This window comes from Bos taurus, chromosome 27 (assembly GCF_002263795.3).
Source record: "Bos taurus isolate L1 Dominette 01449 registration number 42190680 breed Hereford chromosome 27, ARS-UCD2.0, whole genome shotgun sequence".
Classification (NCBI taxonomy): Eukaryota; Metazoa; Chordata; class Mammalia; order Artiodactyla; family Bovidae; genus Bos; species Bos taurus.
Genome location: NC_037354.1, coordinates 25,524,936 through 25,542,630, shown reverse-complemented (window position 1 = coordinate 25,542,630; position 17,695 = coordinate 25,524,936). Strand labels below are relative to the sequence as shown.

At 36.4% G+C, this 17,695-nt stretch overlaps 1 protein-coding gene across 1 annotated transcript in view; it reads right to left on the bottom strand.

Annotated features, from left to right (window-relative positions):
• Positions 1–17,695, bottom strand: part of TNKS (tankyrase) — a 156,640-nt gene that overhangs the window by 111,646 nt on the left and 27,299 nt on the right. The window contains exon 3 of the mRNA NM_001206160.3: positions 2,931–3,026. Within this exon, the coding sequence (NP_001193089.1) occupies positions 2,931–3,026 (96 nt within the window). The remainder of the gene's footprint in view (positions 1–2,930; positions 3,027–17,695) is intronic.

Below are 17,695 nucleotides of genomic sequence, written 5' to 3'. Positions count from 1 at the left end.
AATGTATAAGGCTGATTTGATTAAAGAGAAAGAAGAATGTGGGGTGTGTGTGCTCAGAAAAAAAGGTTATAAATAAAATATACCAAAATGTTCTCTCTAGGTGGCAGAATAATGAGCAATTTTTTTCTTTTTTGTACTTTTCCTATTTCCCCCAATTTCTAAATGAATTTATTTATATACCTAGGAACAAAGGTCAAAATAAATAAGTTTTTAAAAATTCATCATCTTAACACACCAAAACTGTTCCTCAGTGAAATTTACACAGGCTTCTTTAAACTTTTCCTATCCTTGTTTCCTAAAAAACAAACAAAAATACAAAACCATATGCAAGTCCTTCAGTTGACTGCCCAGAACTTCAGACTTATAAACCAAAAACAAAAAACCCTCAAGATCTCTTCTAAGCATATCAGTCACTTAACATAATAATTCAACAAAGAGTTTAATGAGCTTTTCCAATTAGTTATTCTCTTAAAAATGCCTAAATGACTATTCAAAGCAGATGGCTATATGCTGGGGTCCCTTAGCTGTAAAACAAGAAGTATGTTGTTGTTTTATACAGCTCTGTAAAAACCCAGGCATTCTTTATACAGAAGAGGGTATTAGTCATTTACATATTTAAAATATTCAGTAAAAGAGATTTTCACTTTGCTAACTTCTTTTAAAGATTATACATATACCTATATACAATTTTGGCTAATGCACAAAAACAATAACATAAAAAATACTGGAAAGTCATCTTTGGCAATTAAATTCCCAAAGAGGAAAAAAATTAAGAACAGAAACTTCACCCTCAAGGTAAGTAATGGTACTACAACTATATCTGGCATAAAAATAATGGCACATCATCCAGAATAATCAATAACAACTCTAAATTAAGGCTTTCCTTTCAAAAGATTATCTTTTTATCAGTGCTCAATCTTTTAAATTTAACTTTGGAAATATCACTTCCACCATAATTCCATCAGAAAGAACTGCTTAGAAGAGAACCTGCATGGGCAGAAACATATTTTAGAATATATTTCATTGCATTATATAACACCAATGTGTAAATATCATTAGCTTATATTTTCCACAAACATTTTCCACTAGAATGTTTTTCTTATAAATCATACCTGAAAAGTTGTATATCATTTCCAAGAGAGCATATTCTTGAAAAAAACAATTAATGAGCTCAGTATTATGACCAAGAAGAATTTAATACTTTCCTACTAAGCAAAATACAGGCTAGATGCTTTTCAAGTGAAGTTTAACAGACACAGTATTGGCCCTCCAAGGAAATCTTTGGGGTCTATGAGTTATTCTGCCAAATTTCTTTCCCAAACTAACAACAGGCAATATAATCTCCCATGAAATTCATTTCCAATTAGAAGATTGTTTCTTCTTTTTAATAACATATTCAAACTTTGTCTTTTAAAAAAAGTGGAAGTGGCTCTAAGCAGTGCTGCAGTAAATGAACAAATGAACAAATCCAGCACATGCACAAGGCAGGTGCTGAGGGCTGGAGAGAAGCAAAGGTCAGAAGGAGGACACAGAGGCACGGACAGTCTTGGTCAGCTTTTACAACATCCCTCTCTTGCTGTGAATCGTATTTCTCCTTTGGTCAGAGACCACTTCAAGGCTGCAACTGTTGCCCAGGGCTTTGTTAAATGGAAAAACTGAAAGGCTGTGGAACCTAAACAGCAGACCGGAGGCTAGGGACTTTCATTTCATTATTTAAAACTTCATAATTACATTTAAATTTTTCCTTATCTACTCTGGTTTAAAATAGCTTCATCCCTCTAGTGTATGTTATCTTGATTCAGCAACTGAATCACCTAACCTTTTATTAATTTAGATAAATCAGATAACTCAGATTTAGCAGAGATTATATTAATTTTAACACTGAGGGAAGTTGTCTTTCTATGCAGAGTAATTAAGCAAAAGTCCACATAATTTTAAACCTTTCTGTATATATTTTTCATTCATGTCAGGGGCTTTGTTAAAAATGGACTCTAAATTTAAAAGTGAATACAAGATTTATTTTTCTCAAGCTTGGACAAATTTAAAAGGAAGCTAAAAGGCATTTACTTTCACGCACCCTAAAACAATACTGTTAGCACTGCAGTGACTAAAAGGCTCCAAATTACAAAGGTCAGTTAAGTAAAAGGCAAAGCCAGCAGAACTCAGATGCTAAGAATAAAAACAAAAATAGACCCAACGCAGCATTTTGCGAATGAAGATCAATGAAAATGGTTGCTCAATATCACATCACTCATAGCATTATTTCCTATATTGTTATTGAGAGCCTTTCTATTCCAGCATTCCTTCTTTGCTGTTCTTGACATCCGCCTTAATAAAACCAATACTTAAGCCCAAATTTTTATTATCTGAAGTAAAAAGGCAATGCATGGCCTCAGTTAAAAAGTACTTACTTAGTTATCATGGGGAGAAGATAACGATAAAAAATAGAAATAGAGTGGCAAGGGAGGAGCAGCACCATATTTTATTTAATTATTGACCTAAGCAATGAGGCAGCAGGTTGTCTTTCTGATCAAAACTACTTTTATAAAGTAACACAAATGCCCTTGCTTGCTCCATAGTGAAGGTCTTCACAAGGTTTAACTGAGAAGATGAAGTACAGGAAACGAGGGTCTAAACCATAAAACAGAAAGTCTAAAATATGAATAATTACGTTTTCATTTCATGCTGTAATTCTCAGACATTCTAAGCAGAGTAAGCAATCCTATTGCTTCTGCTGTGACAGTATAGCAATTAAGGTTAACAATTAATATAACAAATCAATAATAAAGTAGAGGTAATGGGATATATTTCTTGAGCCTTTATGAGTAGGAAAAAATACAATAAAATTCAAAGCATAAAGGTTTTATACAAGCAAGCTGATAGATCTAATAGCTCGTAGATAGGATAACTGGGCAGCTCTGTCTCCTTACCTGTAAGGACGGCTTTGGCTGAAGGATCTGCCAGGTCCAGGGCTGACTTCCCATCGGTGTTCCGAATGTTTGGATCAGCTCCGTGCTGCAGCAGCACTGTGCAGGGAAAGCAGAAACAGTATCTTACCTCGGGGATACAAAGATTATTTACTGGTAAGTGTCGCCTCGGCATGGTGTAGGCATAAACATACATTGCACGATTTTTTTTCTCTTTCAAGAAAAAAAAGCAAAGGAAGAAAAAGCAAGAAAGGAGGAAAAAAAGCACTGCAGCAAAGGCTCCTCTCTAGAGTACAGTGAAGTTGGCAACTTGTGGTACAGTATCATCACGTGACTGAACATCATAAACATGAAACTAGAGAAATCTTGCCACAGACAGTTTGGGTTTGCCTCCTTCGGGCAGCAGGATGGGGAGCTGTGTGCTCGCTGCCTCGCACTGGGAAATCCGCTCACGGTGAGCCTGCCCTGTCTTTCCTTCCACTGTGGCTGCTTGTTGCTGCTGCTGCTTCACTGCTGAACTTCCCACCGCTTCCTCGCCTCAGAACGGTTATAATACTGGGTAAGCCTTTTAGTGCTCACCGCTTACATATGTGGAAACTCACCAGAACACACTGGCTGGCTTCCAGGAAGTTTACCAGACACAGTAATGCATGCAACTCGGGTTCCCTGCAGCCAAGCTGCAGAAAACAACTGCCTTCCACAGTAATCCTGGCCATCAAAAATTTTCAGAATCAGAAATTTGATCACTATAATATATGCTGAGGCATGAATGTTACACATGCTATTATGGATAAAAAGTAGCTACAGAGAATTTTGAGAAGTGTAGACTTCCAAAAGAAAGAACACTGTTTAATTATTAATTCAAAAGATTTCAAATACATCTGGTATGTGTGTGTATAGGGATGTTCAATCACAAGTTATTCTAACAGTTCAAATTTAACACAAGATTTTGTGTATGCCTGGAGAGAACAGGAGTTGTTACCATTTACCAATATTCTATAGGATAAATTTAAAACAAAGCAGAAATATTCAATTCAAATAAATGGTTAAAGACATTACATAATGACTGTTTATGTGTCCCAGATTTTCATTCATTAATAGTCTTATGCTAAAGTACATACAATCTTTTGGAATATTGGGAACGCAATCATCATATATTACTAAGTAATAAAGCCTGCTGTTTATAAGGCTTTTCCTCTCCCTTTAATGCACAAGCCACTTAGTCGACGGCTTTATTATAAGGTACAAAGGAACAGCCTCATCTAGACTTGGGAGGCAGCTGCTAGGACAATGTACACCAGCATCTCTTGCACTGAACCCTGGGTACCTTGAGATTTGGGGTAATAACAACTAGCCATGGCTTGAAAAGATGCAGTGAGATTTTGTCAAGACTGTCTGTAATATTTCATTCTTGATTGTAAGCAATGAACATAATTCATTTCCATATGTTTATAAAGTGACAAGAGCTAAGCAGCACAAAATAGCAAGTACCATAATATCAAACATCATATCAAACTGCAGTTTTATTCTTTCCTCATATAATGAATAAGCTTTTGCTGCTATTATGTAATTTTTTATTCCAAGAAGAAATCCCAACATGAAGACTTGGCTTGTAAAGGGTCTACATCATGAAGTAGGCTCATGTATCAAATGTAAAGATGACAGTTATTGCTCTATCTTTACTTGTTGAGTGATCACATGCAAAGGGTAGGAAAACAAAGAAATAACAGCTACCATGAAAAGCTCAGTTTTATTTTTTCAATTGCATACTTTGAGAACTTAAGAACCTGCTTTAAACAAGAAGTAAAGAAATATGTTAGTTTAACAAGCCTTGACGATAATATGATGGGAGCTTTGACTCTACAGTTTAATGAGTGGCAGAGGCAAAACACTGAAAGCCTTACTGATCCTCCAAAAGTCACCTAAAGCCTCAACCGTAGCTGTTGTATCTTTGCTATCTGCAACAGAAATCTGCCCTTACAGTTCAGCTGCAGTTTTGTTTTGTTTTAGCTCACTTTTAAAGGATTAATCTTTTCACTAGAAATATCTGTTTTCTTAACATTTTTGAGTCATATGCATTTCACTCACTGGACTTGAACACACAGAAATATCACTGCAGAGTTATGTAGCAACAGGGAAGAAGCTGGATTTTCCAAGCCAGATGCTGATAACAAAATTCAAATATCAAACCATTTAAATTGATCAGATATGGGTAAAAAAACTCACAATAGAGCAGAGTTAAGAGCTTTAGGAGCAATAAAGGTATCTATAACTGGACTGGAAAAGATCTAAACTTACCTAAGTTTTTAGAAAAGGACAGCACTGAGGAGATTAAATGAGAACAGAAATGGCAGCAAAAGTACTACAGCACAGCGACTGATAATACATATCAGCTAATAATAATGTTTAAAACACATTTTAAAATTTATTTGTACTCTCAACTCTAGCATGAACTATTAATTCTATGCTGTGTCCTAGAGCCAAACCTTCAGATTTTAACTTTTTCTGTAAAGGCCCAGAGAGAAAATATATTAGGCTTTATAGATCATAAGGTCTCTGTCCCAAGTTGAGCCTTGCCTCAACTCCATCATTAAAGAGGAAAAGCAGTCACAGACAATACTTACAGGATGTGTGTGGCTCTGTTCCAATAAAACTTCATTAAATTTTGAATTTTGTATAATTTTCATGTATAAGAAAACTTACTATTATGGTGAATTTTTTTTTTTATTTTATTTTTTAACTTTACAATATTGCACTGGTTTTGCCATATATCAAAATGTGCTTAAGAAAGCACTTAAAATATAAAAACAATTCTTAGCTTAAAGGACATATCAAAAACAAGGGGTGAGCATGGCCCGTAGTCATAGTTTGCCAACCTTGACCTTGGGCAGTAACAGATAAAGTGTGGGCAGGGATAGACCAAGTGCGGTCTATGGACCGTTCTAGTTCCAGAATTCTCTGTAATCGACACTGAGATAACCACAAAAAGTAAGAAGCATTTAAAACTGTGCATGTCATGTAAAAATTACTTTTTCCAGTACTTTGTCTTTATTGTAGTTTACAAAATTATTGGCCTGCCATTCATTGAGGAAGGAAAAAAACATCCTTAACCACAGCTTGAAGAGCACAACTTAGACAATTACCAGGTCTACAAAGTGAAGGAGTTGGACTGTGCTGTCCTTAGTCACTCAGTCGTGTCCGATGTTTTATGACCTGATGGACCCCCATGCAACCCCACCATGGCTCCTCTGTCCATGGGGATTCTCCAGGCAAGAATACTGGAGTGGGTTGCCATGCCCTCCTCCAGGGGATCTTCCCAACCCAGGGATCGAACCCAGGTCTCCTGCATTACAGACGGATTCTTTACTGTCTGAGCCACCATAGATGATTTCTAGGTATCAAGAATGGTCTCCGCTTCCCTGGTGGCTCAGACGATAAAGAATCCACCTGCAATGCAGAAGACTCAGGTTCGATCCCTAGGTTAGGGAAGATTCCCAGAAGAAGGGAATAGCTACCCATGCCAGTATTCTTGCCTGGAGAATTCTATGGACAGAGGAGCCTGGGGGGTTACAGTCCATGGGGTTGGACACTAACGAGGGACTAACTTTCTTTGCTCAGAATGGTATCAAATCCCTGATGATGCTTTTAGATTTACAGTCTAAGCATTAATATCTAAAAATCTTAAAAAAGAATTGCCTCAAATAGACCTTTTTCCTCCTTTCCTTTAAGTCAAAGAAAAAAGAAAGATTTATTTATCCTAACACTATCTAACAAAAACAAAACTAAAAGTTGAGACTATAGATCAATGAAAGTTGTAGGGTACATACAAAAAAGTCGATTTCTCGAGCAGTTGCTCAAGTCAAATTTCTGTTTCACATTATTCTCCACGAAGATTTGTGTGGCACTATTTTCTAATACCAGAAGAACAGCACATACATAGGTCAAAGACAACAACCATGCCTTTCAAGAATGTCAGTCTGTACTTGAAGTGGTGACAAGTAGGACTCTCAATGCTAAAGGCTTCAAAATTTGCTTTCAAAGTTCTGTGCTACCAAAAGGAATAATAAAATATGACTACAGACAAGTAATACAATAAGAAATTCATTTTGTAATAGATTCTTCTTCAAAAGTAGCACAAATGTCTGAAGAAAGTCCCCCAAATACACAATCAATACACAAAATAAGGTTTGAAGGAAAAACAGAAAACTAAGATCTGAATGATATTCAGTACGTAAATCTGAGACTACTGGAGACATTCAAAATCTCTTTACAATATCTTTAACCAATTAGGGCATTATCAAACCTCAAATCCCCAATGACTAGGCTATACATCTCAAATTCATTTATCTCCTTTGGAAATTAGAACAGTAGAGAAAATATAGAAGCTAGCATACATAATAACAGGGAGTAAAAACTAAGGTAAGATCCCAATATTCAAAATGACATTCTCAAAAGAGCTATGGCAAGAAGGACATGTGATTTTCCTATTTCTGGGACAAATGTTCACCTGTAGTAAAAAACCAGATTCAGAGAGCATGCCTTCAGCTGGTGACCAATGAGGCAGACATAGAAATAGACTCATTTAATTCCTCAAAACTATTAAATTTAAGTATTCACACGATTTTAATTCTTCCAAACAAAAAGAAATATTTTTGTATATATGCAAAAAAGTCTCATCACATTCCCAAGAAAAAAATGAAATGCTATAATGGTAAATTATATTTAAGTACAGGCATTAATTACTGATTTAAGAAGATGGAAGAAATAGAAGCAATGTGAATTTTCCAAGCTAAAAATGCAGCAAGGCTTTTATGTAAATTATGAAAAACCATTTTGTATAGTTTTCACTTTTAATGGCAGAAATTCACCTATTAAACCATGGCAAATTCCTTGTTATGTGAATTTTAGAGCTACATTAAGGATCTAAAACTATTCTTCACAATGAACAGATATTTAATTTTAAAAGAAGCTATGTTTATGTTGAAATGTTTTACAAGTATTTCAATTATCATCTGACTTTCTTAAGAGCACAGAGACACTTATTTGACTGAGTTTCTAAAATTAAATCATACAAAGCATTAAGTTTATTAGATTTTTCAGCAAATAAAAATTTTTAAATTTTAAAGCAAAATACTACGGAAACAAATTTTAAATAGCTGTAATCTTCAATGCATAAGACAAAAAGATACACAAACCGCTAGTATGCAAAAAGATGCTCTATACATCATCATTCAAAAGAAAAATGCAAATGTAAAAGATGGGCAGTAATCCATCTTTTATTATTAACGGTATTAAGTATTAGTGAGAATATACTAAACTGGAACTCTCATACATTGCTGGTGGGCATATAGAGTGGTACGTAACTACTTGGAAATCAATTTGGCAATTACTTACAAAGGTAAATATACACTACTGTTACATGCTAACATCCTACTTTTAGATATCTATCCAAGAGGAAAAGAAATATGGCCATACAAAAGACTTGCATGTGAATACTGCATGTTTATTTAAAACAGCAAAAAAATGAAAAACATCTCAATATTCATCAACAGGTGAAAGGATAAGCAAATTTTAGTGTATCTATACAAAAAAAACTCTACTTAGCAATTAAAATAAATAAACTATTGACTTACACTTTGCCAACAAAGGTCTATATAGTCAAAGCTATGGTTTTTCCAGTAGTCATGTACAGATGTGAGAGTTGGACCATAAAGAAGGCTAAGTGCCAAAGAACTGATGCTTTCGAACTGTGGTGCTAGAGGACTCTTGAGAGTTCCTTGGACAGTAAGGAGATCAAACCAGCCAATCCTAAAGGAAATCAACCCTGAATATTCACTGGAAGGACTGATGCTGAAGCTCCAAAACTTTGGCCACATGGGAAAAGCCAACTCACTGGAAAAGACCCTAATGGTGGAAAAGAATGAGGACAGGAGGAGTAAAGGGCAACAGGGGATGAGATGGTTGGATGCCATCACCAACTCATTGGATATGAGTTTGAGCAAACTCCGGGAGATGGTGAAGGACAGGGAAGCCTGGAGTGCTACTGTCCATGGGGTCACAAAGAATTGGATATGACTTAGGGACTAAGCAACAACAACACACTGGAGGGATGAAATCTCTAAAACATGCTCAGCAAAAGAAGCCATACAGCAAAGAACCTATTTCTAGAATAGAAAGCTCATCTACTGTGACAGAAAACAGATCAATTGTTCTCTAGGGATGGTAGAGGGGGAAGCGAAAACTGACTGCAAATAGATACCAGAGAACTTTAAATTTAGAGTGATAAAAATGTTCTACAAAATTACAGTAGTGATTACATGGGCCTATACATTTAGCAAAACTCATCAATATACATACTTAAAATGGATGCATTTTTTTTCATTATATCAAACTAATTTTATGTTAGAAATCAATAAAGTTGTTTTTTTAAAAGCTCAAAGAGGGGTCTAACCACAGATTACAAACACCTGAAGAGAAATTTACTGACCTCGAAAACATATCAATAGATACTTCTAAGAATGCTACAAGGAGAAATTATCATGGGCAAAGGATGGAGTGAGAATGTCTAATACGTTGTAATCAGTCTTAAAAGAAAAAGAAACACATACATATTTGAAGAAAGAATGCCTAAGAGTTTCCCATAACAAGTAAGACATTAAAAAAGAAAAAAGACAGCAATTTACAGGTTCAAGAAGCTCACACAGGATAAAATCAATGATACAGAAAAAAATATTAAACATATAAATTAGGAATAACTGAGAAACCTATATGCAGGTCAGGAAGCAACAGTTAGAACTGGACATGGAACAACAGACTGGTTGCAAATAGGAAAAGGAGTACGTCAAGGCTGTATATTGTCACCCTGCTTATTTAACTTACATGCAGAGTACATCATGAGAAACGCTGGGCTGGAAGAAGCACAAGCTAGAATCAAGATTGCCGGGAGAAATATCAATAACCTCAGATATGCAGATGACACCACCCTTATGGCAGAAAGTGAAGAGGAACTAAAAAGCCTCTTGATGAAAGTGCAAGAGGAGAGTGAAAAAGTTGGCTTAAAGCTCAACGTTCAGAAAATGAAGATCATGGCATCTGGTCCCATCACTTCATGGGAAATAGATGGGGAAACAGTGCAAATAGTGTCAGACTTTATTTTTTTGGGCTCCAAAATCACTGCAGACGGTGACTGCAGCCACGAAATTAAAAGACATTCCTTGGAAGGAAGTTATGACCAACCTAGACAGCATATTGAAAAGCAGAGACATTACTTTGCTAACAAAGGTCCGTCTAGTCAAGGCTATGGTTTTTCCTGTGATCATGTATGGATGTGAGAGTTGGACTGTGAAGAACGCTGAGCGCCAAAGAATTGATGCTTTTGAACTGTGGTGTTGGAGAAGACTCCCGAGAGTCCCTTCGACTGCAAGGAGATCCAACCAGTCCATTCTAAAGGAGATCAGCCCTGGGTGTTCATTGGAAGGAATGATGCTAAAGCTGAAACTCCAGTACTTTGGCCACCTCATGCGAAGAGTTGACTCATTGGAAAAGACTCTGATGCTGGGAGGGATTGGGGGCAGGAGGAGAAGGGGACGACAGAGGATGAGATGGCTGGATGGCATCATGGACTCGATGGACGTGAGTTTGAGTGAACTCTGGGAGTTGGTGATGGACAGGGAGGCCTGGCATGCTGCGATTCATGGGGTCGCAAAGAGTCGGACACGATTGAGCGACTGAACTGAACGGACTATAAAAAACAGCTGATAAATCAAGACAAGTCAATACGTCAATAGAGTAATCGTACAACACATCAGAGGTAAATATCAACAATTTGCGAAACTACCCTAGCTATAGCATGTGCTCAGTGGGTGAGCGGTATCAGACTCTTTGTGACCCCATGGACTGTAGCCCACCCAGGCTCATCTGTCCATAATCTTCTCCAGGCAAGAATACTGGAATGGGTTGCCATTCCCTTCTCCAGGGGAATTACTGATTTAATTTTAATTAAATATTAAAACTGAAGCATGATTCAACTATTGGAAAATGTTTAATCTGTTTTGAACACCTTAGATATGTGAGTCTACCATTTCAGCTGTAAACTGAAGCAACCGATGAGGTCGGGCGGGGGCGCTCTTCTTCTCCCCTCTGCTGACTCTTCAGCAAGACAGCAAGAGAGCAATAGGCACTCTTCCCATAGTGCCTGCTGCCGTCGTTCGGCCCTTTTCGCTCAGTGTCATCTTTTGTAGCGCATGGTACAAGGACCACAAGGAGCTGGCACACTCGATTCTTCTTTTCACAATCTATGTATGTAACAAACTATCTGAATCTAAAAGTGGCTTGTGGCATCTTTTCTAATCAAGTCAGTCAGGCCCTGGCTCTGGCCCTGGACTGTCACGCAACATGAACAGCAGGGTGCAGCCCTGGGCACTGGAAGACGTTTAACAGCACCCTGACCTCTACCCGCTGGATGTCAACAGCATTCCTCCACTGCGACAACCAAAATCATCTCTGTTGCTGCTGCTGCTAAGTCACTTCAGTCGTGTCCGACTCTGTGTGACCCCATAGACGGCAGCCCACCAGGCTCTAGACATTGCTAATATCTCCTCAATGGGCAAAACTATTCGTGGCTGAAACCACTGCTCCTGAGGGTCTTAGGGGCCCACAGCCAATCCCCTTATACACATGCATTTGTGTGAGGTGGAATACACGAAGGTCTTTGCTTCTCTCCTCTCCACACTTTTACATTTTGGGTTACTGCATTAGATTTCATTTGAAGGAAGATTTTTGTGGTTTAATATCTTAATAAGAAAGAAGCAAATAGTAAATTAGTAAAATAGTAACTCGTAAATAACTTTTTAAAAAGTAATAGTAAATAGTAGTAAATGGTAAATATAAAAGTGATTTCTAAGGAGTTTTTTAAGATGCTGTGACCTATCAAAATATTTTTTGGGTACCGACTTTATATTAATAAAGCGGTTTTATTTATTACAAGGGAGATATGTTGTGGCTTAAACAACATGAAAATTTATTAAAGAAGAGAGGTATCTCATCAAAAGCAAAGGCAGAAACATGTCCCCAAATTTATCCTGTTGCTGCCAATCCCTGTCTCTCGGCTCTGTCACCATCATCCTCAGATACAGACAATACATATACTTATGCTATCTGAATCTTAATTCCAAATTCTCATTAGAGAGAATTTGCTCCAGCTTGCCTCAAAATCCTGTTCTGGACTTCAAAAGTTTTTTCAGAGAAGAGGAAGAGGCAATAAAAACAATGATGATGGAGAAAGAGGCATTAGTTCCAGAGTACTTGGGCGGATTTCAGTGGGCATCTACAGCAATAAGAGATCTTAATTTTAAAGTATTATATAGAATACATGGTAAATGAGTAGGCTTACAAAAATGTTTCTATTTTAACATATTTCTACAGTGTTTTAATGTTTATTACAAATGCCATGCTGTGCTAAGTCACTTCAGTCATGTCCAACTCTTTGTGACACTAAGCCTGCCAGGCTACTATATCCATGGGATTCTCCAGGCAAGAATACTGGAGTGGGTTGCTATTCCCTTCTCTAGGGGATCTTCCTGACCCAGGGATCGAACCTGTGTCTCTTATATCTCCTGCACTGGCAGGAGGGTTCTTTACCACTAGTACCACCTGGGAAGCCCCAATTATTACAAATATATATTATGTCTATAATGAGAGGGAAATGAGAGATATTTCTCCTCAGACAAAAAAGATCTTTATGCACACTGTGCAAGTATGTTCACCAAAACAATACTTCTCTTAAAGTTGTTAAGTAATTAATTTGTAACCAATGGAGAAATAAAAATCAGGTAGTTCTTATCAACTGAATAACATTAAATATGGCAGTAACATTAAATTAACAAGACCAATATAAAATAAATACATTAATTTAGAAACTGTGATAATGCTGAGACTGGAGAATAAATCTTAAGTAAAACTGTCAAGAAGTAATTTTCTACTGTATAAAAGTCCAGATTTTTAACCATACTACCTTTTGTCTTTGCCTTTGATATAAAAGTCACCAAAAATTCAGAATTCTGTCAACATATTTGTGATATATTACAAACATATTTGTGATATATATAATTTCACCTCAATGAACTATCTGCCTTTATGTGCCTTTGAACTTAGAAAAAAAGTGCATTCTTATTTTTTCCTGGTCAAGTACACAGGAATAAATGGATTAAAAATAGGCCTATTTAATGAGGCACATAAAGGCAGATAGTTCACTGAGGTAAAATTAAGTTCAAAAACTCTCCTAAGGCTGCTTCACTTACTAGTGGCAAATCACCACAGTTCAGAGTGGTCCTTTGGAATCAGACTGAACGGGATAGAATCCCGGGTCCACCATCTCCTAGTTCTAGGACCCCTGGAAGCAACGTCACCTCTCTGTGCCTCCATTTCCTCATCTGTAATCAGGAGAGAGTAACAGTATCTACTCATGGAGCTATTAGGAGGACAAAATAAATATTTGAGGCACTCTTAGAACAGGGACTAACATATAGTCCACATGTGCATATAAGAATTTTTTGAAGACATTAGAAAACTAATTCCAGAAAACAAAATTTTACCAAATTTACATAAGAGAGCAGTTCTTTAGGGTAACATTTTGGCATGAAATGTTTTAATAAAAGAATCATCCAATTAAATTTTGCTCCTATAACCCAGTCTTCCTATAAATAGAAAAAACCAAGAATTTTTCAAGAAGCCTGTTACATCTGGAGTAACTGAGGTATTATTCTGTATGTGTATACAGCAGATTTTAATATCCAATTCAATTATATCCTTTTTGCAATAAGAAGTTAAGGCAGGCCCCAATACATGTGGGAAATCAGTCTTATCTTCTTACACAAACCACAATTTATTTTAAGATAAAGCAGGTAGTAGAATAAATATAAGAGTGATTATGACAAAGCATATCTCCTTTCTACCTGGAAACCCTAGGGAATCAAGTCGAAAAGAAAGTCCTGTCTAGGAGTCAGACGAATGTGGGTTTGAGAAGACTGCTCTCTACTTAGCAACTGTCTGGCCTGAGGCAAATGACTTCACCTCTGTCGATTTCAATTTCCTCTTTCATAAAACACTACCTTCCACCAAGGATTGCTGTCATAATGGAGACTATATATAAACCTTATATATAGTCTCAATTATAAACCTTATATATATAGGCTCAATTATGACATCAATACATATATATATTATATATATATATATATATAATATATATATAAATCTAGCTTGGTTCTTAGCACATAATAGGAACTCAATAAAAACCCTGTCCCTTCAGCTTTTCATCTGCTTTCAAAAACAGAACTGCAAACACAGAAGGTGCTAAAAAAAAAATACCAGTTGATTAAAATAAAGGCAAACTGTTAAGAGCCCTAGGAACAAGGAATCTGTGCCCAAGTATTGCTTTATGCTTGCTTGTACTTAGGAGAAGATTACTTTTTCTAACACTCGACTAGACTCAGCTAGATAAAATACTAATTAAGGGACAAAGCAGACATTTCAGTCTGACCAAATAAGTTTATAACACGGGTGTTCAGTCGTGTCCGACTCTTTGAGACCCCCTAAACCGCAGACCGCCAGGGACTGAACCTGTGTCCTGCCTGTGATGGCAGGTGGATTCTTCACCACTGCGCCACCTGGGAAGCCTCAAGCCTGTAACAGGATGATAGAAGTCTCACAGTTCTAGGGGCAGCAACCACAAATAAGAGCTGCTTTCCGATCTGTCTCTAGGTGAAGTTTCAGATACATGGTTTTCTGAATCCATCCCTAAATTGTCAAGGGCCGAATAAGGCCTCAAGGACTTACTAGTATTTCCAGGGAAATTCCTCATTAGTATAAAATATTAAGACCAATTCAGTTTTAGTGCTACTAGACACAAGGTTTAAAGTTACACGTTTTAAAATATTTTCCACAAAGAACATAGGGTTGAGCTGATGTCATAATATTCTGATTCTGCTTTGAATTTCAGTTTCTTCAATAATATCACAACTTTATTATTTTCTTATGTGTCTAAGAATTCAAATGACTGGAACTTCAATACACTGTTGTACTTTCAATCTGAAGGAGGAAAAGAACATAACTGTTAAGTTTTCATTCTTTGGGAAATAAAACAAATAATTTTTTAATGAAACTTATTTTGTATTAGATTCAATAAATTATCCTACGAGTGATACTCTTAACGACAGTACTTAGTCAAACTTCTCCCACCTTAGCTCCTTTAGCCCAGGTTCAGGAGGAGAAGAATGCCTTTTTCTTTTATTTAAGCTTTTCCTTTGCTCTTTCCCTTCTCTCATTCCTAGGGGGTTGCAATTTTCAGAAACAGCCAATTATGATGCCCTCCAATAGCCTGAAGAACTACTTCCTCATAATTAATTTGCCTTTAAAAAATTATCATTGTTCACACTTCTTCACAACTGTCAAGCTTTCACAAACTTTTTACTCAGTCACAGCAAATCATACTAGAACTTCATACAACTGCTATTGAAATATTTGTGGGGAAAGGTTTAACTCACAGTGATTTTCCATTATCCTATCTGCAAATATCTCTGCTAAGTTAAAAGACCAAAATTGCAATTAAAAAAAAAATTTCATGTCTCATCATTAAAAAAAAAATTCATGTCTCATCAAATTATAATTCAAGTTTACACAGTTACAATGAATCTGAAACAAAAGACATAAATGAGTTCACAGTGATGGCAACAAAGAGCCACATATCTCTCACTAAGGTTTTACTAACGGTCAGAATACAAAAATGATCTCTTGAGGACATCTTATGCTGCCACCCAAGGGAGAAAGAGCATGGAAGCGAACAAGCACTTGCTGAGGCTATACCCGCTTTATTATTTCAGTTAACTTCCCATAACAGCCCAGTGCAGCAAGTTTGATGCCTGCCTTATAAATGAGAAATTGAGGCTCAATGCAATTGTTTGTGATAAAAGAGAATTCATACTTAATTCTAAAGCCAAGCATTTAATTTCTGCCATATCATTCTACACAAGTACAAGTCAAGACCACACCAGAACTGTAACTCAAGCTTTCTTTCCTTTATGTGACTTCTAATGGGGGCATCTATGCAATTGTCCTAAATACCTTCTTCCAATGACCAGTGACCTTGTCCTAATCCCATCAACACGCAACCACAACTCTGCAAGAACACCGAGACACCAGGGTTTCATTTCAGGAGACCCACTAGAATACTTCTTGCTCTTGTTCCCTCCATCCTTACAGTCAAGTACATTATTTCAAAAGATCAACACTCAAAATGGTGCCCCCACAGGCAAAATAAAATATACACACTCTATCTCTAACCACGATTATTTATACCACAGCAAATATAGAAAAGTTCTGGCTTGACACAAAATAAACATATTTCGACACACTGTGGCATTTCTTACTGTCTTATCTGGATTGTCATACCTGAGGGTAGACTATCAAACAACTCACAATAAAGCAACATTCTTAATCTCAGATTCTGTTTATAGATGAAAAGTCTAACTAACACCCACTCCATTTAAAAAACAGAATTAGCAGATTTAAATAACTGAACAACTAAACAATTTTTTAAAGCCCTGAAACTGCAATTATACTTAACAACTTCTAGTTTGGTCAGTGAGAAAGAGGAATGAGAAGGACTCCATAAATCTTTATCTCCAATTTGGGCCTGCCTCTGAAATCTGTCACCAGGGAACTGTACAAAGCAAGGACACAATTTCTTAAATAATATCACAACTACAACTATTACAGCCATTTCAGATAACATGGTGACCACGTAAAGAGAAAGCCAAGTTGGTTACATGAGCCATTTGAATCAAATACCTCTTTCATACAACCCCAAGCTTAAGCCATGCATCTCAATGAACTCCATAGAGTATCTGAATGACCATGTTTAATCTAAAAGTAAATACAAGCATACAATTAATTTCCTTAACAGACAGTCTTGAGCATTAAGTAAAGCATTATCTCACTTTCAAAAATGTATGAGGTCTTTTTTGGTCATTCTTTTGTTCTGTTATTTGACCTTTTCCCCTCTAATTTAAGCATCTTTGATGTATTTCTTAAATGAGAATGAAGGCATTCATTCTGGAAACTTTAGTAGAATACAATGAACAAATAAACTCTCTATATAAATATATATATTTAACACTATTAACCAGAATGCCTACTGAAGTAGTCCCAAATTTACCAGGTAAATGCAAAAACACTAACCTTCTTGAATGCAGCTGAATCAGTGGGCAAGTCATCAACATAATGGTGCTCAGTGTCAGCAGGGATTATTTCAGAAGGGAAAAATTACTATCATTTTTGGCTCTTCTCCTTTTGAAGGATCTAAGTATGGAAGTTTGCCAATTTTTTACTTTTACAAAAATGCAACATTGAGACTTGTTTAAAAGATCCCAATTCAGTTTTTATATGGAAAATGGATGTTAAAAATGCCAAAGGGAGGTACTCTGGCAGGAACAGGCAAGAGATGGAATAATGAAACAAAGGCAAACGAATCAAATTCTCAATGCTTCGCTGAATTTTCAATGAATTTTTGCAAGGAGTAAGAAAGGTGTGGGAAATGACTTTTCTTAACCTAGCTCATTTATAGACGACATATGGATAGATAAAATGACAAGCTAAATCCAGAGCCCTAGTCAAGTTCTCCAGCAGCTGTATTTCTTTGATTCTTATTAAGAAGCTCTAGTTTTCCAGTAGTTTCCTAAAAGTAATCAGGGTTTACATATGTGATTAATGAA